The sequence below is a fragment of the Puma concolor genome, chromosome A1 (assembly GCF_028749965.1).
Source record: "Puma concolor isolate L17-30 chromosome A1, mPumCon1.1.hap2, whole genome shotgun sequence".
NCBI lineage: Eukaryota > Metazoa > Chordata > Mammalia > Carnivora > Felidae > Puma > Puma concolor.
In genome coordinates, this window is record NC_141667.1 from 33704375 (window position 1) to 33727753 (window position 23379).

Below are 23379 nucleotides of genomic sequence, written 5' to 3' on the forward strand. Positions count from 1 at the left end.
CCCCGGTCAGGCCTTCTTTCTGGGCCACAACTGTTTCTGTGAGGCCTGAGTCCACCTCACTTTTTTGCCCCATTGTCACCTAAAATGGAAATCTTTTTTGTCTTCTCTCCTTCGCTGAACACTCGTTCTCATGCCTGTCTCCCTGGGTCAGCTGCTCACTCTACCTGTACCTCCAAAACTCAGAAATTCTGACTTCCTGACCTATGAATTCTTCTCAGTGTCCTCACTGACTATTCTCTCTCTCTCTCCTCATCACCATTCCAGCCTGTACTCAACGTTTCTCCTGATGTCTCCAAGGGAGGTGAATGCTGCCTCATCCCCAGCCTTGGGAATGAGGTTGATATCTTGGGGGTTGATATCTTCCTAGCTTCCCAGCGCCTCCATAGGATGAGTCTCCAGGTTTAAAATTCTTGTCAAAACCCTGATGCCTGGAAGCTCAGGCTGTTCAGTTCTCATACCTTCAGTCCTCTTTGTTCTTGTCTTTTACCAAACTTGCAAGCATCATTTGTTGAAGATTCTGGCATCTGAGTCACACTTTCCCACCACAATCCCTGTCTATGTTCTCAATGGCTTCAAAATCTATGCTGTGTCAGGGATCAAGTGGGACACAGTGCAGGGAAATAGGTCTGGCTATTTGTAGACTGAGTTGGTGCTGCCCATCTGGGGTAATTTGAAAAGAATCAACGTCTCCTCTTTCTGAAGAGCTTCCTAAGCCTCCTGACCTGCTACCTGAAATACCAAAATTAGATTCCAGATTTTGGTTTTTGTTTTTAACATAATTTATTTCAACTAAAGTATAGCTGACACAAGAATTCAGGTTTTTGATGTTTAGTTAAAAATTGCCTCACAAAACATGAACACACAAGAGATACAACTGTTATGATCAGCTCTTAAGCACCTTAAAGCAAAGTAGTTCATCAAATACTGATGTTCAGGGTTGTAGATCATAATCGGCAGAGGAATATTTTTAGAGCCTGAGGCACAGTTTAGGTGTGATGCTGAAATTGAATCCTAAAGGCACAGATGACTGAGAAATGAGGCCAGGTAGACGGGGATGGGGTGGAAGGGGACGGGGTCTGCCCACTTCATAGTTTTTTCAATAGTTTGACACATTTGAAGGGATGCGTTATAAGTTGGCAGTGAAAAATTCTTAGTTTGAAGTCTTGATGTTTACCTTGCATCTTTAACTCTAATAAACAAACAAACAAACAAACAAACAAACAAACAAAAAGTCTGTTTTTCTTTTTTGGTCAAGCTGAATAAATATGAGTCATTTTTTCCTGGTAGTATTGTTCTAACAAGTAGATCAGTATAATGGTTAGACCATGTTAGGAATTTAATGCATTTATGTTGTAGAGCTCCTATCCTTTTTGAATTTTTTCATTAAGTTTTTATTATTTATAAATAAAAATTAAATGTTCTGTGTCCAATTCATTAACTATAACATAATTAATTAACTATCAACTTAGTGAATTTCATTTTCTGAGGGCTAATGGAGAATCTTTGAAGATTCAAATGGTGAATCCTTCTTATGAGCCATGGCATTCGTTGGTCATGCGGCGATTAAAATATGAAGGCTTTATCAGTGAATTTCTGGATAAGCCTGTCTTCCCCTGTATAACCTGTAGCTTGCTGCCTGACCTCTATCCAATTGCCGGATGCTGTAGCACTTGACCTCTCAAACCCAAGCGTCCCTCTGATGTTGCGTAGGGACAAGCATTTCAGAAATGTCCTCAGCTATTCTGGGCAAAGGTCAACAGTGTTACTTGAAAATGTCATATGGGTAAATGGTGGGGCCAGTAATTGTTTTCCTCCCAGTTCAGAGTAGGAAATGACTTCTCAACAAAAGGAGTTTAAATTACCATCTTGCATATTATGATATTTTAATTCTTTAATGTTCTTACTGTATTTCTGAATTTTTTTTTTCACCTAGCACACTGAAGCAATGTCAACTTTTCTTCAGGTTTTAAATTGACTATGGGACATTGAACAATAGAGGAATATATGAAGGATGCAAATAAAAAGCAATTTAATTTTGCTTTACTCCTCTTGAGGGAGAGAAGGTACTATGAAATATTCAGGTCATACTTTTGAAATTAATGACAAGGGATACAATTCTTACTGAATAAAGCAAATAAAAACCAAGCCTATACTCTAGTTTCATGTTATGGCTACGCAAAGGGAAAAGAAATGGAAAAAGAGAGGAGGAGGCCAGAATATATATTCATTTAGAGAGCAGGCAAAAACAGGTGAGCATACCCACCAAGGAATTCCATTTTATTGAGATTTGTTTCTGTCTGGGCGTGCTTCATCTTAGCCATAATTAAAACTGTGCATCGGTATTATTTTTGTGACTCAGAGAAATATATACTCATTGAATATAAGAATATATATTACATATAAGAATATAGAAATATGTTTAATCAAATATACATATATATACCCTTTAAGTACTATATATGTCATATATGTGTGTGTGTGTGTGTGTGTATATGTGTGTGTGTGTGTACATACATATATATATGCATACATGCATATATATGTATATATATGCATACATGCATATATATGTATATATATGCATACATGCATATATATGTATATATATGCATACATGCATATATATGTATATATATGCATACATGCATATATATGTATATATATGCATACATGCATATATATGTATATAGTTTGTATATGAGTACATAGGTATTTGCAGTCATATATCTCCAGTTTCCTATTACATCTCAAACTCCCTTTCTTTCCCTTATTATGTGTTCCTGTTTGTTAGCCTCTACCTCTATTTATAGAGAAAGACACAGAAGGTGAGAATGTTTCAGTAGGAAAGTGTAGCTCATCACTTCATTTTGGTCAGGGGTCTTCAACTATTAAAATGCTGGATGGTTGATTAAAGATTCACATAGTTCTTTAACTGACCTGATCTCTGAGCCTTTAGAGGCTTTGCTTTGAATGCATGAAAGTACAGCTGATCAAATGAGAAATTATTTTCTGGGCTATAGCAGCAAGTGACCAGAATAATTTCATCCCAGGGGTGAGATGAAACCAATCAAGGGCCACAGATTTTCCCCAAGCACTTTTGCTCAGCATTAATGTTGCTGGTGTTCTCATGGGAGAAGATATCAAATTCATCATACAAACATCACTCCTGTGGAAAGGATAACTGAAATGAAACATAAGGGTCAGGCAATGTGAAAAGCCCATCACAGCATAAATCTTTTGGATTTCAGTAACTCTGTCAGATAGTAATTTTTTTAGATCCTCTTACTGAAAGTCCTTCTCAAAGACATTTATGCCCTCTTCTCTCTTAGGAAGCAGATCATGAGGGATATCTGGTCACTTAAAGTTTGGAATAACTCAGGGCAGCCACATTAAACATTAGTATTTGCCATCATGAGATGTAAGAACAAAGGGATTGACACTCTGTTGGCCCCTGAGTTGGCCTGATGTCTCTTTAAATGAATTCCTGATTTCTTCTATATAAAAGTTACATGATCAAGAATTCTTATTTATATCGGGTAATTGGTCAGTTGAGTTCTGGTTACAGTTTCCTAACCATGTTCTCAAGAGACACATGATAGAATCATCACAAAGGCCCTGTGTCATTTCACAAAGGAGTCTGAAAATGAATTTATCCAATGGTGTTTAAGCTATAATAATAATTAATAGTGGCAATTTAAGCTAACACTTAAGAAACCAAGGTTTATCTATAAACCAAGGTTTTTATTGTTATTTTACATATAAGCAGAAAAATATCCCTGATTATATCTCAAAATAAAAATTTGCCAACTTTCTTCAAAATAAGTGCTTCTCATCTGGTTTCAATTTTATCACTGGTAGGTGCATATCTAGCCCACATTAATTTAGTTCCTTGTCAAGTTCTTAATTGTTCTTTTATCTTAATGCCCTTGGCTTTTACTTAAAACATTATTAAAAGAAAAAGACTTAGAAAATTTGCTATAATTATTGTTCTATAAAATTATTATCTCCTATAAAATTGCTGTAAGTAAATTATCTTTTGGAGTTTAGTTTCAGGACAAATCTCATTTTTCTTGAGGTAATAGCATGTATCTCTCTTTTAGGTTACCACTACTGTGTAGCTTATGATGTTCCCACATGTCAGGAAACTCAGAGACAAATCTAATGCCCAATGAGAGAGGTTAAGTATATTTTTTCTTTTTTGGGGGGGTCCTAATTGTATATTTTTATTTATTTGAGTGTGTACCTTTTGGTTGTTCTTCTTATCATTTTGGAAGTACAGTGGAGTCTAAAAGTTAATAAAGAAGAATTAATAGAATAAGAGAAAAATGAATTGCACGCAGTCGAATCAGGCTTAAGAAAAAAGGGAGGCCGGCAGAAGGTCTACCTGAGTTCTTCAGTTCCTCGACGCTAAACTGGTAGAGGAGGTCATACACGCCGCCCAGGGAGCCAGAGGTGAAATAGTGAGTCCCGAAGTCATCAAATATCCGACTATACAAAGCAAAGTTGTATTCTAGAGGCAGGTGGTTAAGTGCTTTCAAAAAGACATCAGAAAGCTGCAGATCTTTAGTTTTCATTGTGAAGTTTGAGACTTTTACCACCTTATGGACCCTAGTAAAACTAGAATCCTAAATGGAAGAGGAGAAAAGAGGAGAAAAAAGAAAGAAAACAAGATGATTAAACGTAATAAAAGCTTGAAGTGTCAAGCCTTTAAATGTCATCTATATATCACTAGCTGCCTTCCAACCATAACATGATAACTTTAACTCTCTATGGCATGATCTCACACACAAAAACATAATTTTCATTTTATTTTCCACAACTGTTTCCTGCGATGTCCAAAGTGCTGAACAGATAAGATGATCTCAGTCATGTAAACTGTGACTGAGGCATAGGTTTGGTAGGCTTATCAAAAGAGATCAATAGGCATACCAAAGGCATACCAAAAAGAGATCAATCAATTATCAGAAAAGTAAATCTTTCACTCTTGCTTGTCAATCGTAGCTGTGTCCCTACTGAGTTTTTATTTAGAAAGACTTGCTGATGCAACACGTCGAAAAAGGATTGCATATATTTTTAATTGGAAGTTACGCAATTGAGATTCAAGTCACAACTTTGTCACTAACTGGCATTTGCATTTTCTAGGCCCCAGTTGTCTGTGAAATGTCACCTGGTCTATAAATGACAGTTATCCACCAGATGACATACCACACCCCTTTCAACTCTAAGACACTGTGATTCAAAATTACTCAGGGTTAAGATTAAACAAAATTATTTATATTCTCCCTCTTCCACCCATCAACAGAAATATTTGTTTGAGAGTTTTTTTATTCATTTCTTTTTATGTTGGGTTAATCTATGATTTGGTGGTTGGTATTATACCCAAATCTCATTCCATTAAATTATTGTTCTACATATCCACTGAGTTTTATGAGTGTATCCATGTATGCTGTTCTTAAAAAAATTATATAATTTTTATCTATTTCTCAATTTTAGCAAATTGTAGTATTTGAGTCATAGGAGCAGAGAGAGGAGCATATTTCAGCAAAAGAACTTTATCGTAGCTGTAAATTATTAAATCGCCGTTTTCCTGTGTGCTATAATTATGGCATAAAATGTCTGCTAACACAAAAGAAAAGAAATAATCACAAGTATTGAAGAAGAGTCACCATTCACTCCCCTCCCTCTGTCTTTCCCTTTGCTTCTCTCCTACCCCTTTCCACTCCTCACCCTCCCTTTTTGCCTTTTAACACATTTATTGCTCAGCTACCTCAGATGCTGTGGACACAGAAATGGGCAAGGTAGACAAAGTTGATCCCTTTGAGGGGCTTACATTTTCATTGTCCATCAATTCTATTTTTAAGTTTAATACTTGAATTTTGTCACAGAACCATGCCTTTAGAAAGTTGGAGGGACATTATGCTTTTAGTAAGAAGTGCACTCACTTCCAGAGTATCTGAAATACCTATTCAGACATGGACATTGGAATGGGTGGTTCAAAATTTCCAGGTTGCTCTACCAACTAAATTATAAACATACAAGTGAAACTTTGGTAACTCAACTCAGCACAAGCCAAGCATTTATCAAATGCATCATGGTTAAAATGGGGCTATTTTAGGCTAACCCATTACATGACAGTAGGTTATTAACTATGTATGATCGGGATGCCTGGATGGCTCAGTCATTAAGTGTCCCAACCCTTGGTTTTGGCTCAGGTCATGATCTCACAGATCGTGGGTTCGAGCCCTGTGTCGGGCTCTGTGCTGACAACATGGAGCCTGTTTAGGATTCTCTCTCTTTCTCCCTCTCTCTCTGCCTCTCTATCTCTCTCAAAATAAATAAATAAACTTTAAAAAATATTTAAAAAATAAAAAATGTATGATCTGTCTCAACATTCTGTGAGATCTTGCTTTATTTTTACCATCTTTTTGTGGGTTCAACTTCATAAAGTAATTCAGAAAAGCACCGAATCTTACTGAGACACCTGGTATTTTGACTTTGAAACAGATTATCTGCCTAACAAATGTTTAGTTAGATCTGTGATTGATGAAATGAATAAATAAAGCATTAAGCTCCAGTGGAGGGAGTGGATTGATTTTCAAGTTAGTGGTACCTTGTTTTCACTATTTGAAGACTAAGAGACGTTGCAGTAGCGTTTTCTTTCTTTTTTTTTTTTTAACGTTTATTTATTTTTGAGACAGAGAGAGACAGAGCATGAGTGGGGGAGGGTCAGAGAGAGAGAGAGGGAGACACAGAATCCGAAACAGGCTCCAGGCTCTGCACTGTCAGCACAGAGCCCGACGTGGGGCTCGAACTCACAAACCGTGAGATCATGACCTGAGCCGAAGTCGGACGCTTAACTGACTGAGCCACCCAGGCGCCCCATCACTAGTGTTTTCTACTTAACCCAGGATTTCCTTATTCTGTTGCGATCTAATCAAAGATACTGGGTAGAACCCGATGAAGTTGACAGTTTTGTAGGTCAAAAATGGGTGAATATTAGCAGTTTCAAAAGTTCCAGCTGCTACTGTGAATAGCCTAAAATGTTCCCAATTTGGGGCAGACTCTTAGAGGATCAAATAACATCTGTTTATCCACAGATAAGGATTTTACAAGTTTTCTCTAGCATGGCTGAAACATTTATAAACCAATTCTGTGAAGCAAATCTTAATGTTGAGACTGATGTATATATCTATGTCTCTTTCTACATATCCATTTTCCTTCTCATTTTGGACTATATTTTTAAGCAGTTGTTTCCAGTCTTGGCTATATCAGAATGAGCTGGGGGCTTAAAAAAAGAAAACCAGAATCACATGCCCAATCCCAGATATTCTGAATCAGTATATTAAGAGAAGGGCCATGGGATGTATATTTTTACTTCCTAATAATTCTGATACTAACTTGTCTTTTTTGTAAATTTTTAAAATTAGTTTTCTTTATTTTTGAGAGGCAGAGAGAGACAGAACACAAATCGGGGAGGGGCAGAGAGAGAGGGAGACACAGAATCCAAAGCAGGCTCCAGGCTCCTAGCTGTCAGCACAGAGCCGGATGCAGGGCCTGAACTCACGAACCGTGAGATCATGACCTGAGCCGAAGTCGGACGCTCAACCGACTGAGCCACCCAGGCGCCCCAATACTAACTTGTCTTGAGAATATAATTTGCATTAGTCAGCCATAAGAAAGAATGAAATCTTGCCATTTACAATCACACGGATACAGCCAGAGTATTATGCTAAGTGCAGTAAGTCAGAGAAAGACAAATACCAGATGATTTCACTCATATGTGGAATTTAAGAAACGAAACAAATGAACTAGGGGGGAAAAAGAGAGAGACAAATAAAAAAAACAGACGTTTAGTTATACAGAACAAACTGATGGTACCAGAGGGGAAGTGAGTGGGGGGATGGGTTAAAAGGGATGAAGGGGCGCCTGGGTGGCGCAGTCGGTTAAGCGTCCGACTTCAGCCAGGTCACGATCTCGCGGTCCCTGAGTTCGAGCCCCGCGTCAGGCTCGCATCAGGCTCTGGGCTGATGGCTCAGAGCCCGGAGCCTGTTTCCGATTCTGTGTCTCCCTCTCTCTCTGCCCCTTCCCCGTTCATGCTCTGTCTCTCTCTGTCCCAAAAATAAATAAACGTTGAAAAAAAAAAAATTTAAAAGGGATGGGGATTAAGGAGTGCACTTGTCTGATGAGCACCGGGTGTTGTATGGAATTGTTCAATCTCTATATTGTACACCTAAAACTAATATAACACTGTGTTAACTGGAATTAAAATAAAAATTTAAAAGAAAAAAGAATATAATTTGGTAAGTTTGAGAGACACTATGCTACCTATAGCCCATTCTAAAGTGAACTAATGATATGTTATAAAAGGAATCATTTTATTCCCTCTTTTTTCTTTTATGTGTTCATATCACCAGAACTCTACTCTTTTCATAGTTTGTTGAAATTATGAATAACAGAATGAATGAACAAGCAGATAGCTTGAGGTATAATGTAGTGGATATAAACAGTGGGCAAAAATCAGAAAGCTGATTTCAATGCCCGACTCTGGCATTTACTCACTGTGACATCACAGGAGCCACTCAGCTTCTTGAGTTTTAGTGTAGTACTTGGCACATGGTAGATATTTGATAAATATTTCTTGACTTCAGAATAAATACATGGACTTCATGTACTCATCTGTAAAGTGTTCTTGAAAATATCTACTCTGATTCCCCCTTAGGGTTCTTTTCAAGATAAATGAAATTAGCCTAGGAAAATTATCTATAAATGGGGCTATAAATATATATATGAATAAATAAATGTGTGAGAGGCACTATGGTAAGGGCAGGAGGAGCCATAAAATGATGGCCTCCAGCTTCTGTTCCCCTTTGTTCTGGTTGTGGTTCCTCTTTTCACCGTCCCTTCACAGTCTATGATTCAGGGCTCAGTCTTCCCATTCATCTCTTTGGAAGGAGCAAATACCACTGAGAGTGGTGGTTTTGGGAGGAACAGAGACTATTTTTTTTTTTAAGTTCATTTATTTATTTTGAGAGAGAGAGAGAGAGAGCAAGCATGTTGGGGAGGGGCAGAGAGAATCCCAAACAGGCTCAGCATTGTCAGTGCAGAGTCAGACACAGGGCTTGAACTCAAGAACCGTGAGATCACAACCTAAGCTGAAATCAAGAGTCAGACATTTAACCAACTTGGCCACCCCAGGCACCCCAGGAACAGATTCTATTTTAAAAGAACTTTGTAAATGTTTAAAAATGTCTAATAGAAATCTATCTCCTAAATCGCTTAAGAGCTGGAAAACATGTCCAGGAGTTTTAATATACAAATAATAAAAGAAAAAGCAAGGGAGGAAGAAAGATTACTGGATGAAGATATATCTTTACATATTGAAAGAACTTTGTTAGGGGCGCCTGGGTGGCGCAGTCGGTTAAGCGTCCGGCTTCAGCCAGGTCACGATCTCGCGGTCCGTGAGTTCGAGCCCCGTGTCAGGCTCTGGGCTGATGGCTCGGAGCCTGGAGCCTGTTTCCGATTCTGTGTCTCCCTCTCGCTCTGCCCCTCCCCCGTTCATGCTCTGTCTCTCTCTGTCCCAAAAATAAATAAAAACGTTGAAAAAAAAAATTAAAAAAAAAAAAAAAAAGAACTTTGTTAGTTCCTGGCAAGATTAATGGAAGAAGTCTAATACTCAGATACAACCTAAATTATAAACAACAACAATAAAAATTATAAATTTCCAGACAGAGAAAATAAAAGAAAGACAACCAGTTATCCATGTGATTTTTCCTATGCAACAACGAAAAGTAGAAGATAGTGGAATAATATCCACTAACTACCAAGAAAAGAAGACTATGATTCAAGATTCCTATATTTGGCCAAGATATTCCTTATCTTTATTGCTCAAGGAAAATGTAGGCTTTTTAGATATATAAGGACTTAGGGAGTAAATGTATAGACACACACACACACACACACACACACGTACGTATATAAAATATTACACAGATATAAAATACAGACTATGAACTTGGAATTTATAAGTGTTATGTGAGGAATCTTTAAAATAGACTACACAAGAGTCAGGATAAAATACAAATGAACATATGTAATATAAAACTGAACACAAAACAATCCTAGCGAATAGCTTGGAACACAAAGGTTTTGAACTACCTCAGTAAAATTGAGGTTTTGGAGGCCTGTAATGATATTGGTAGGGGAGCAGAATGTAGACCCATTCTCAAGGAGATAGTGGGAATGGGGTGTGGGGAAGTAAAATATCTTTTGGGGGCTGTAGATATTACTTCACGTGATAAAAGAAAAAACATAGGCTTAATTATGCTTGTTAACTAGAGAAAGGTCATCACAAGCAGAATTTAAAAAGTTTAGGGGGCACCTGGGTGGCTCAGTTGGTTAAGCATCCAACTTCAGTTCAGGTCATGATCTCACACCTTGGATCCTCTGTTCCCCTCTCTATGTCCCTCCCTCATTTGCACTCTCTCTAAAAAAGAGAGAACTTGCAAATGTTCTAGTAGAACTTCCAAAATGACCAAAAGGGGTAACCAGAAATGTGACAAAGACAGCCATAGTGGAGAAATAGGAAACAGCAACCAAGTAAAATGAGTATGAAAAACTAAAGATGGAAGAAACATGGTCAAGTGTTTCAGTGAGTTTGTTAAATCAAAGAAGGCAGAATTTCCCTAGCAAAGTTCTAATTGTCAGATTATGTTAAAAAAGTAAAGTTCTGTTACATGTAGCTTATAAAAAATACACCTAAAACACTAAGACAAAGAAAACTTAAACAGAACACAGCCATAAACACAGCCAAATGTGTGCAACATTATACATATCCCTTCTATAACTTTTGAAATGGGATTTATCAACAAACTAAATCTATTTAAATTTGTGTTCGAAATCTTGCCAATTTGATATCAAAAACTCTCCCCTTCTCATTGCATGATTGCTGGACTTAGTGTTAACTTTCAGAAAACAATAAAAAGATCGGGAACCATTTTTATTACCTTTTTGTGGGAGGCTTGAATGGCTTGTTTGAAGGCAGAATTATGGGTGGTGCTTTGAGTTTTCTTTGAGGAATAAAAAATTGGTACATGAAAGCTTTTTTTCTCTTCGCCCCGGAATGCAGCTTGTTTATTTTCATTTTTTGTAAGAGGAACTAAGTCCTTGTAGAAATCGGTTTCTAAATCATCTTCTTCAGTTTGCACCTGGAGAAAAATCCATATGAAATGGGATGAAACTTAGGAAATATTAGAACTACTTGTTAAGATCTCAGGCAATGATGCTTCATTCCTTTATGCATTCAATAAATATTTGTTGAGAACCCATTTTGCTAGAAATAAAAGAAAAATTAGTTCCTGCCCTCCGTGAGTCAATAGTTTAGTTAGAGAGACAAACAAGCACAGACACTTAATCCAGTGTGGGAAGTGATGTGCTCCAAAAGAAGTTGTCCTAAATAATCATTGAACCCAGAGGGGCCACACCAGGAAAGTCTTCGTCAAGGAAACAACTCCTAAAATGATATTTAACAGCATGATAAAAAAAAAAAGAGGGCTATTTCTGGTCTGCCTGTGACTTTGAGCCTCTTTGCAATCTAACTGAAGGTATCTTCCAGAAAATTGAGGCCTAGCAGATGGGAGCACAGATCCTGTCCTTCCTTGCTCTGGTTGCATCCCCACCCACTTAGACTTATTTAGATGTTGGGCATCAGCACTCTACTGGCTATGTCTATGGGACAGAGGACAAATACTTGATTGGTTCTGCATGGTGGAGGGTTATAATCCTTCACTGACTGGGTCTGGAAAGAGGAGGAAAAAAAAAAAAAAGCCAGTGGGACTTGACTTGAAGTAGGAGTGGAGCAGGGTATTTTCCCAGTACAAGTTAAATCCCTGTTATGATTATGCTGGCAAAAAGGGACGATGGATGAATTAAAAAAAAAAGTTGCAAAATAAATTGATTGAAGAGTACTTTATGTTAAAGATGACTGTCTGGTTTGCAATGGAAAAATTTCTTGTTTTAAAATATTCAAAATTAAAATGCACTGTGAGGCAAACCACATGTCACAATCAAAGAGCTTGTACAATTAGGGAGGAAAGACAAAATAACCCAGTTGCAAAAGAATCTTGCTCAATAGTAAGATTCACACAAAAGTTCAATGTGACTTTCGATACTACAGGGCATGCAAGTTAGCCTTTAAAGGGCCCTAAAATGAAGCTCTTCAGTTAGCAATGAAGCGATACAATTCTATTTAAATATAGCTGCTGACATTTCTTTACCATTTCTCTAAAAAAACTCAGACTACAAATATTTTGTTTTATGAATTAGCTCTTTTTTTTTTAAATATGAAATTTATTGTCAAATGAATTAGCTCTTATACACAAAAAGATGTATCTGCTTAAAGGAAAAGATATTTGCATGTAAGGAAGGGGGCTCAGATATCCTGGGCAGCAGCTCAGAGAAAATCTACCCATGGGTGAGCAGGGCTGAAAAATTAGACTGAACTGGAAACCTGGGGCTGGGCCTTGAATGCCCTGAGAAAGTATTTGAATTGACTTGTAAAGGCAAGATTTTGCATATAATAGGTTCTTTAAAACTATTAATGGAATGAATGAAAAATTGGGAGTGTTACTGTGACATCTGTGTTTTTGCAGAGATCAGGTTAACTATAGTTAACTAAGGTGGAGGCACGGAGAGCAGTTGTAAAAAACTGTTAGAGGAAGTCAAATGAGACAGGATAATGGCCAGGTCCATGGGGTGGCGGTTGGGTGGAGAGAAAGTAGGGCATTTGAAAGATATTTAGGAAGTAAGTTCACAGAAATTGTTGACCAAGTAGATGTGGGGGTGACAGGGGGAGAGAGGGAGAGAGGATGGGGATGCTCTTCCATGAAAGGGAACTTGCAAAGCCAAGGCAACTTTTGAAAGGATAGATTTTCCCAGGAAGAGATGTTAACCAAACTCTGGGAACAAGGTTTTAATCTTCATTTACACATTATTATTTTTTAAAGATATTTTTTAAAGTTTATTTATTTATTTTTGAGAGAAAGAGAGAGAGAGAGAACAAGTGAAGGAGGGGCAGAGAGAGAGGGAGACAGAGGATCGAAAGCTCTGTGCTGATAGCAGAAAGCCTGATGCGGGGCTCAAACTCACGAACCCTGAGGTCGTGACCTGAGCTGAAGTCGAATGCTTAACCGACTGAGCCACCCAGGTACCCCCTCATTTACATATAATTACATACATCGCTGAGCCCATCCATCCTCACTGTGGATCCAGTGGGCTGATGACCTAGGAATTTATGTGTGTTGACACTTACTTTTGTGTTTGAAGAAAGGAGATGGGTTTGTAAGGAGGAGCAGAAGGAGATAAGAGGGACTGGAGGAATGGAGACCAGTGGCAACTGACTTCCTGTGCTATGAGGGTCAGAGACAGAACCTGAAGTTGTGAATTTCACATGGGATTTGGGGAGGATTTGAGGGACTGCAGAGCTATGAAAATTTTTAGGCTTTGGGATGCAGCAAGGGGCCTGTCTAGGTAGGCCAGTGTATTGTTAAGAATCAAAGTCTAGCGGTAACCGTACTCTGCAGTTTGCTGTTGACAGCAAATGCTTAGCACACAGCGCCGCCTAGAAAAAGAGAGGAGTATTCCTAAGTAAGTGGTGCAACTGTGCGGACTGATTCAGGGATGTTATGGTGACAGAACTCTGCACTTGGCAGCTGGGGGATCCCTGAGGGGAAGAATTCTTCCTATGGACTTCTATTCTGACTTCCTAGCCAAAGCTTTCCCTTCCCTTCCCTTCACGAGCCTCTTTGTGTACCAGCCAACCTGTTGTTTCACCTGTCTTCATGAACTCCAATACTATGGGAGAAGGGAAGTCAGATGCCTGCTGAATTTCTCCTCCTCTATTGTTCTCAATAAGATACAGCTTACATTTGCACAGCTATCTGCTGACAGCATGAATGAAGTAATACAGGGACCAGTGAAAAGTCCACCACTCTCTTGTGACCTTGACTCTGGTTATTCCCAAACTTTTGTTTGAAGAAATATCACCATGACCTTCGTCAGCAGTTCAATAGTACCTAAGACTCAACAACATATAGTTAGAGATCAACTCAGGTAGCTTCTTGAAGTTCGACAAGTTTTAGATCTACATTGACAATGAAATGAGTCTATTTTATTCTGGATGAGGATTTTCAGGCTGTATTACCCGATGTAACTAGCCATCCAGACTTGGGTTACCAAGTTATGTGGGTGGATCCAGTGGTCTGCTGGTGAATGTTCAAAAACCAGCTCTCTGGCAAGGGGAAAACCTGTGATTTACTACAGCACTTGCCTTTTGTTTTCCTATCATAGCTGATCCCAGCTGCCTGTGTGATGCCCCTTAACTCAAACTCGGAAAGAGATGCACAGCAGCAAATTATTATATAGCATTTTTGTAACATAGATTCAATAGATGTAAGTAACCTCAAGAGCATCGATGGTAAAATGTAACAAAATAATGGAGAATTGATAAATTTTGGGTAATTATCACCTATGCTTTTAATATTTTTATTTAATTGTAAGATTATATATCTAATATTCAGTCATGGCTATGTTTACCAATTGGCTTCCGAAGTTCCCAACAATTTAAGGATTGGCTCTTTTAAGCTGGAAGAGCTGGCTCTGGTACATCATTCATGAACCTCACAGGTGATACTTTTTAAATGGTAGTTTTGAAAGGTACTCAAACCTGGCATGCATTGCACAGTTGTTAATGTCTTTCTTGCTGTTATGATCAAGGGCTCATCTAGCTTCAGCAGCACTGCACTAAGAGCCATGCCATTTACTTGTTGCATAACTCTGAGAAAGTTATCTAACTTTGATCTCCTATTAGTAAGATGGATATAAACAATCTTTTACTTTTCTGGGAAGGTTGTTACGGGAATTGAGTAAGACAGTACAAGCAAACACCTTCAAAACTATCAAGTATGAAAAGTTTAGATAACAAATTTGCCCTCATCTCATGAGCTGAGTTTAACATGTTACTTGTAAAAGTGCATGAAATAGATGCTTGCTGAGAATACCTAAGTATTGGGTGGGAGGGATCACTGTATTTTAAAAGTAACCATATGGATTGATTGTTTAGGTTCAGTGTAACAGTATTATATGTAAACGTTGGGGTTTTAGCTCTGTCTCTAAAGCCTATTCAATACAATACATTTTTTTTTAATTTATTTATTTATTTTGAGGAGAGATAGAGACAGCGCAAGTAGGGTAGGTGCAGAGAGGAGAGGGACAGAGGTACAGAGACTGATGCAGGGCTTGAATTCACAAAACTGTGAGATCATGACCTGAGCCAAATCCAAGAGTCGGATGCTTAACCGACTGAGCCACCCAAGCATCCCTCAATACAATACATCTTAAGAGTAATGTTATTATTGACCGAATTACTATTTCTTTGGAACGGTATCTATTCTGACTTCCTATTTATCATACCAGCAAGACCTTTTCCACCTCCCTTGGTGGTGGTGGACCCCCGGAATTAGCATCTTCTGGATCTGTGGGGAGATAATGGGGAATTTCTTTACCTGGTCACATGTCACTTGTTACCCATGTCACTTCTATCTGCAGGCAGAGATTGGACTTTTTGGGGTCAGTCTCCCAAAAGGTATTTGAATTTGGCAGTTAGTCCCCAAGGACATTTCCTATGCCCACTAAATATATATTAGATGGCTTTAAATTAAGCTGATCAAATTGGAAAACTACTGGTATTTGTTATATGTAAAAGGTTTTCTAAAGGAAGAATTGAATGACTTTTGCTGAAATCACACTATCCATAAAGTAGTCTCAGAAATCATTAGACTCCCTGAAATTCTCTCAAACGTGTCAAATTTGTATGCATGGATGTTACCATTAAAATCACATCTTTCCTCTGTTCTTATTATAAATTAAAAGAAATAGGTTATTGATGGGGTATCTGGATGGTTCAGTTGGTTAAGCATCTGGCTGTTGATTTCGGCTCAGGTCATAATCTCATGGTTTGTGAGATCAAGCCCCTGATCGGGTTCTGTACTGACAGTGTGGAGCCTGCTTGAGACTCCCAATCTCCCTCTCTCTCTCCCCCACTTCTGCTCTCACACGCATGTGCATGCTCTCTCTCTCTCTCTCAAAATAAATGAATTGAAAAAATTTTTCTCCTTTTTTAAAAGTTTATTTATTTATTTATTTATTTATTTTGAGAGAGACAGAGCACAAGTAGGGGAGGGGCAGAGAGAGAGAGAGGGAGAGAGAGAGAGAGAGAGAGAGAGAGAGAGAGAGAGAATCCCAAGCAGGCTCCACACTGCCAGCGCAGAGTCCAATGTGGGGCTGGAACTCATGAAGCCATGAGATCATTATCTGAGCCAAAACCAAGAGTCGGACACTTAACCAACTGAGCCACCCAGGCACCCCTACACTTTTTTTTTTTTTTTTTAAGAAATAGACTGTTTAGTTCAACAAATGTGGACAGCCTATGTATAAGGCACTGGGCTAGATTCTGCGAGTATGTAGCATATCACTCATTACACTTAGGAAAACAGAAAAGCAAATCAACTAGTAAAATAGGAAGAAAGATACGAACTACCCCTGTTACACTTAGCTTCATCTTGATATTTTAAGAAGACAGGCACTCTTACATGTTTGAGTGTTGTGGTTACCTGAGAGAAGTAGCTTTGGTGGGAGGAAATTCTGAATAAAGCAAACCATTTATCTGTGTGGGATATGGTACATCTAAATGTTTACTGGAGAAAGCATGGACTCTGCAGTTTGGGAAGCCTGGACTTGAATCTCTAATCCACTACTTACCAGCTGTTTGCCTATGGGCAAATTAGTTACATTAGTTTTCTCACCTGTAAATTGATGATAATAACACTAACCTCATTGAGTTGTGGAAGGATTAAACATCAACTGTAATAGGTGATATAAAATGTTCATTACCTTTGTATTCTGTCCCTTCATTCATCAGTAATTTTTCATTGGAAATTTTGCTTATCATCACCATCGGCACTAGGGTGCCGCCATGATAGGCTGTCATACCTCAAAGTTAACATTTTCCAAATTGGCTGGAACACGGTATGGATTACTTGCTCTACTGCTTTTGACAGCTTTACATATTCCTCCAGTGAAAGAGTTATCAAGGACTTCTCCTCTGGGCTCTCCTGCTAGAAAATGAAACCTGGAAACAAAGTAATTTTCAAGAATTCAATACATGTAGAACAATCTTTAAAATTTACTGTGCTTATATGAAAGAGATTCCTTTCTTAGACATTTTTGACTCATGACAAATGACTTGAAGAAAAGCCCCCCCGCCTTTTTTTTTTTTTTTTTTCGTTTATGGTGAGGCATCCAGAAATTGCTGGAAGCCAAAACTCAGCCCCTCTGGCTCAGTTAGATTCTTCCCTATTCCACTCACTTAGTTATTCTGGGCTTTTAGCATGAAAAAAAAATTAGGTTTATTTTATTTTATGGCTTATAAAACCGGTGCAAACTTTGGAAGCAGATTATAAAATAAATTATTACATAATTAATGCCATTCTCAGTCCACTTCCTTCAGTATGATACAGTAAAGGAATTCTTACAGAGAGCTAGTAATTAAACATTAATGGCAATATTTTAACAAAATTGTAATATTGTTTTTTAATACCTGTAATATTTAAAATTTATTAAACAAATGCTTACATTTATTTATTCCCATGTATGTATTTACTATATGTATATTTTACACATGTATTTACTATATATTTATACTTACATATATATACATATATATAGTATATGTAAATATATATAGTATATGCAAATATACATATATATTTATTATATGTATGTATGTATATCTGTATGTATATAGTAGACATGTCATGCACTATTTGATCTATATTTAATGTCACTATTATATTTATTTAATAGTTGTGATAATCCTGTGATGTAGATATAGATATAATTATTTTCCCTATTTTACAAATGAGGGAACTCAAGGATATTAGCTTAGCACAAATCAAGTATTTAGTAAATTATAGAAATTTAAGAAATTGTTTTGTGGCAGATGAAAAACTTCTCTAAGATGCCACTAGATTTCCTAAAAACAAAAGTTAGCTATTCAGACCTCATCAAGATAAAAAAGTTCTGCACAGTGAAGGAAACAATCAACAAAACTAAAGGCAACCGACAGAATGGGAGAAGATATTTGCAAATGATATATCAGATAAAGTGTTAGTATCCAAAATCTATAAAGAACTTTTCAAACTCAACATTTAAAAAAGCAAATAATTTGGTGAAGAAACGGGTAGAAGACATGAATAGACACTTTGCCAAAGAAGACATCCAGATGGTTAACAGACACATGAAAAGATGCTCAACATCACTTATTATCAGAGAAATACAAATCAAAACCACAATGAGATAACACTTCACACCTGTCAGAGTGGCTAAAATTAACAACTCAGGAAACAACAGATGTTGGTGAGGATGGGGAGAAAGGAGAACTTTTGCACTGTTAGTAAGAATACAAATGCATGTAGGCACTGTGGAAAACAGTATGGAGTGTCCTCAAAACACTAAAAATAGAACTGCCCTACAACCCAGCAATTGCACTACTAGGTGTTTACCCAAAGGATACAAAAATGCTGATTCAAAGGGGCACATGCACTCTAATATTTCTAGCAGTACTATCAACAATGGCCAAATTATGGAAAGAGCCGAAACGTCCATCGACTGATGAATGGATAAAGCAGATGTGGTATATATATATACAATGGAGTATTAGTTGGCGATCAAAAAGAATGAAATCCTGCCATTTGCAACAATGTGGATGGAACTAGAGTGTATTATGCTAATCAATATAAGTCAGTCAGAGAAAGACAAATATATTATTTCACTCATATGTGGAATTTAAGAAACAAAACAGATGAACATAGAAGGGAAGGAAAAATAAGATAAAAACAGAGGAGGCAAACCGGAAGAGACTCTTAAATACAGAGAATAAACTGAGGGTTTATGGGGTGGGGGGAATGGGTGATGGGCATTAATTAGGGCACCTGTTGGGATGAGCACTGGGTGTCATATGTAAAAGATGCATCACTGGGTTCTACTCCTGAAACCAATGCCACACTGTATGTTAATTAACTTGAATTAAAAAAAAATTAAATAGAACTACCAAAAGAAGATGCTAATATATTTATAAATTCATATAGATATTAATATGTATTCTGTGAAAATAAGTTTTGTGTCAAAAAGTTTGATGATGCTGGATTACATATGATGAGATAATAGAAAAATATATGTAATGATCTGTGCCCCTAGCTCCTGGGGCTTCCTAAGTGATAAGAGCACTGAGAGCATCTTTTGTTCTAATATTGGTTTTTTTTTTTTTTTTAATGTTTATTTATTTTTGAGAGAGAGACAGAGTGCAAGCAGAGGAAGGACAGAGAGAGAGAGAGAGATGCAGAATCTGAAGCAGGCCCCGGGCTCTGGGCTGTCAGCACAGAGCCGGTGCAGGGCTTGAACTCACAGACCGTGAAATCATGACCTGAGCCAAAGTCGGACGCTTAACCAACTGAGCCACCCAGGCACCCCCTAATATTTGGTCTTTGATCCTAGTTTCTGACACAGGGCTCCTAAATCCCCTAGAATTTCCTGGGTGATAAGAGTGTCTTTGTTGTAATGAGGTGACTTTTGGTAGGCTCCTGAGTAGGGGCTGGTCACCAGAAAGACCAAGCCATTTTAGAAGCTTGGAATATCCAGCCTTATCTCCCGCCTCTTGAGAGGGGAGAGGGGCCGGAAATGGAGTCAATGATGGATCATGCCTACATAAAAATCTCACAAGTATGGGGTTCAGATTGCTTCTCAGTTGGTACACATGGAAGTGCTGTGAGAGTGGCCTCCCTGGTGGGGGCATGGAAGCTCCTTGCCTTACTCATCTCTTCCAACTGGAGGTTCATCTGTATTGTTTTTCATATCGTTTTTATCTTAAACTTGTAAACAGTGTTAAAAAAAAGAAACAACAAAATGGAGTCACTTGGGCTAAGCTTCATGTCAGCAAACCAAGACTGAATGCCTAATCTTATTGCAGTTCTCAACTACCTTCCTAGGAATGTGGCCTTAAACCAGCAATGTGGAATTACCTGGTCAGCACTAGTGAAGTAATCTGCCTGATTGACCCCTGCCTTCCCTCATAGTCAAGTGACCTTGCCTGAAATGATCCACTCTTTGCAAAAACTTCCTTGCTCCATCTCCTTCTGCCCATAAAAGTCTTCCATTTTGTATAGCTCCTCAGAGCTCCTATCTGCTAGACGGGATGCTGTCTGATTCATGAATCATTGAATGAAGCCAATTAGATCTTCACTTACTCAGCTGAATTTTGTTTTTTAACAATAGTAAGTAAATTGTTTTACTGAGTTCCATGAGCCATTCTAGCAAATTAATCAAAAGGAGGGAGTCCCGAAAACCTCCTAGGTGTCAGAATCATAGGTGACAATTAGAACTTATGATTAGCATCTGAGGGGGGTGGTCTTGTGGGACCAAGCCATTAACCTGTGGGATTTGACACTATCTTTAGGCAGATGGTATCAGACCTTATACTCTTTCATACAATGTACTTAAGAATTTGTCACAAACAAGAAAGGGCTTGAGAAAAATGGCTCCAGGTCATGAGGAATCTATAAAGGCAGCAGAGAGCCCAAAGATAGTTTGATGAAGGTGGTTCTATGAGGGCCATCCTGAGGAATCTTTTAGGAGTTAATTCAACTATGTAGCAATTTTCACTTTCATTCATTCTCCTCCTTCTGCGGTATTTAACTTGGCTTTAAATATTTTGGTGTTTCAAATACACCATACTCTTTCATATTTTAAGTTTTTAAAGTGTTTTTATCTAGTTTGGCGTTATGTGTCATATTTTGTAACTTTTAAAATTTAATTAAAAATTATAATACACACATAATGTAAATATGCATGTGTGTACCTGTGTGTGTGTGTGTGTGTGTGTGTGTGTGTGTGTGTATGCATTTGTACCTAGACTGAGGCTAAGAAAAAACAAATAGTATGCTGTTATTGCCTGATTCTTGCTTCAGGTTTAATACCTGGTGACTGCTGCTGGCAATGTAGGAATGTTGATATGTCTTGTTAAATTCTTTCTTGGGGAGATGCTACTTCAAAAGAAGTATGGCTGGGGTGCCTGGGTGGCTCAGTCAGTTAAGTGTTCAACTTTGGTTCAGGTCATGATCTTGTGGTTCATGGGTTTGAGCCCCACATCAGGCTCTGTGTTGACAGCTCAGAGCTTGAATTCTGTGTCCTCCTCTCTCTCTGCCCCTCCCCCACTCACACTCGATCTGTCTCTCTCTCAAATAAATAAATAAACAAACATAAAAAGAAGAGGTATGGCTACCTAGGAGGCTACTGTTTTGGGGTGGGAATGTGTTAGAGAGGGGGCAGAGATTCTAAGGCCAGCAGATTAGAAAGAGATTCCAGTAAACAGCTCTCAAAATTCTCAGTCCCTGGAGAGGCGAGGAGAGGACTGGCTGTCCCCGAGCAGCAGGTTTTGCTCATTTCTGAGAAACCTTGGGACAACAGCTCTGGTTGGCAGAGGGCCGCATGGTCCTTTTGCCAAAGTACACATAGCATGTGGTCCTCCCCATCTGTAACTCTAGAGTCTAGACCAACTGAGCAAGAGGTGAATTTGTAATGTCACCCCTCATCAATCAGAACATTAAAAAATGTGATTATCAGTGGGAGTTTTTGGCTGAGGCTTTCTTCCAGGGAAAGGAAAAGAAGGAAACCATTTTTGTACATTGATAAGAAAATGCTATTGAAACACTCTCACTGAAATTAACTCTAATTAGGAATTCTAAGGACAGAACCTCAAACCAGTTTGTAGTCATCCAATGTACACAACAACCCAGAAACATTCAATAACTTCGTTACAATGTAATGAGTTAATGCAGAACTAGTTCTAGAACCTGGATCCCTTTACTTCCAGGCTAGTAGTTGCCCCCCATTTTACTTCTATCCTTGAATTTGGCTCACTAGCTTCTGGTTTTCATTCTACTCAAATAAGGTTGTATTTGCAACTACTGCTGTTTGTCTTTGGTGCCTCCAGGTTTCATATTATACAAGTCTGGCTGCATAACTGAAGACTTAAGAGTCTAATACAGGGGCGCCTGGGTGGCGCAGTCGGTTGAGCGTCCGACTTCAGCCAGGTCACGATCTCGCGGTCCGTGAGTTCGAGCCCCGCGTCAGGCTCTGGGCTGATGGCTCAGAGCCTGGAGCCTGTTTCCGATTCTGTGTCTCCCTCTCTCTCTGCCCCTCCCCTGTTCATGCTCTGTCTCTCTCCGTCCCAAAAATAAATAAACGTTGAAAAAAAAATTAAAAAAAAAAAAAAGAGTCTAATACAAAGCAATAAAAGCCTATAGCAAACTATTTGCTTTCTGGCCCAAAATTGATGGGAAAAAGAGAGTACAGGAGATTATCTGTACTGATTTTCCTTATACTTCCAACTAAGGTTTAGTTCTGTTTTCATTGTCTTATATTTCCCAAAGTATTCTGAGACATTGGCTCGGTCCAATGGATTTAGAATTCCTTGCCAAACCTCCAATGTCCTCATGACCTAAAATAGGAATGTTAGAATTGCTGAGTACTATTCAAAGACTGGAAGGAGGTTTGCCCGGTCTACTGACATTTCTTCCAGTATGTTCTCATTTCTAAGGTGGATATTGTCCTAAATCAGAATGTAATGGTGGGAATAACCTGGGTTTTGAAATCTGGATTTTAATTCTTGTGTCAGCATTTACTAGCTGGTAGACTTGGGCATTTTATCTCACCTTCCTGAGTCTCAGTTTCCTAGTTTGTAAGGTGAGCAAGTAGGACAGGTGACTATGCAGGTTTGATTCCGCCTTTAAACTGTCCTGACCTATCAGTGCATCACATAGTTCATGTGAGAGGAAGTTTGGGTGCCTTAGCCATGTTCAGTTCACCTCTTACCCTCTTTTCTTACCATTGTTTGTTTGTTTGTTTGTTTTTATAAATCACCTTTCTTTTTTTATGTTTGCCTCACTCCTTTCCTTCTGACTTTGTCTCCCATTATTGACTCCGGGCTTGCCTCTCATGCTTGCGGACTGGTTTTCCTTCCTGAGTGTTTTGAGTTTCAAGACAGTCACAAGCATACTTTTCTGATACCCTCTTTCTCCGTTATCAGTGGGAGTTTTTGGCTAAGGTTTTCTTCCAAGGATAGGAAAAGAAGAAAACCATTTCTGCACATCGATAAGATGGTATTGACACACTCTCACTTAAATCAACTCTAATTAGGACTTCTTTTTTTTTTTTTTTTTGGCTTATTTATTTTTGAGAGACAGAGAGAGACAGAGCACAAGTAGGGGAGGG

At 38.3% G+C, this 23379-nt stretch overlaps 1 protein-coding gene across 3 annotated transcripts in view; it reads right to left on the bottom strand.

Annotated features, from left to right (window-relative positions):
- The window catches only part of C6 (complement C6), a 65398-nt gene that overhangs the window by 28095 nt on the left and 13924 nt on the right, over positions 1-23379 (bottom strand). For all 3 annotated transcript variants that reach the window (XM_086677895.1, XM_025924355.2, XM_086677905.1), the window contains exons 6-8: positions 17044-17182; positions 11004-11204; positions 4385-4625 (exon numbers count right to left, since the gene is read on the bottom strand). In XM_086677895.1, the coding sequence (XP_086534021.1) occupies positions 4385-4625; positions 11004-11204; positions 17044-17182 (581 nt within the window). The remainder of the gene's footprint in view (positions 1-4384; positions 4626-11003; positions 11205-17043; positions 17183-23379) is intronic.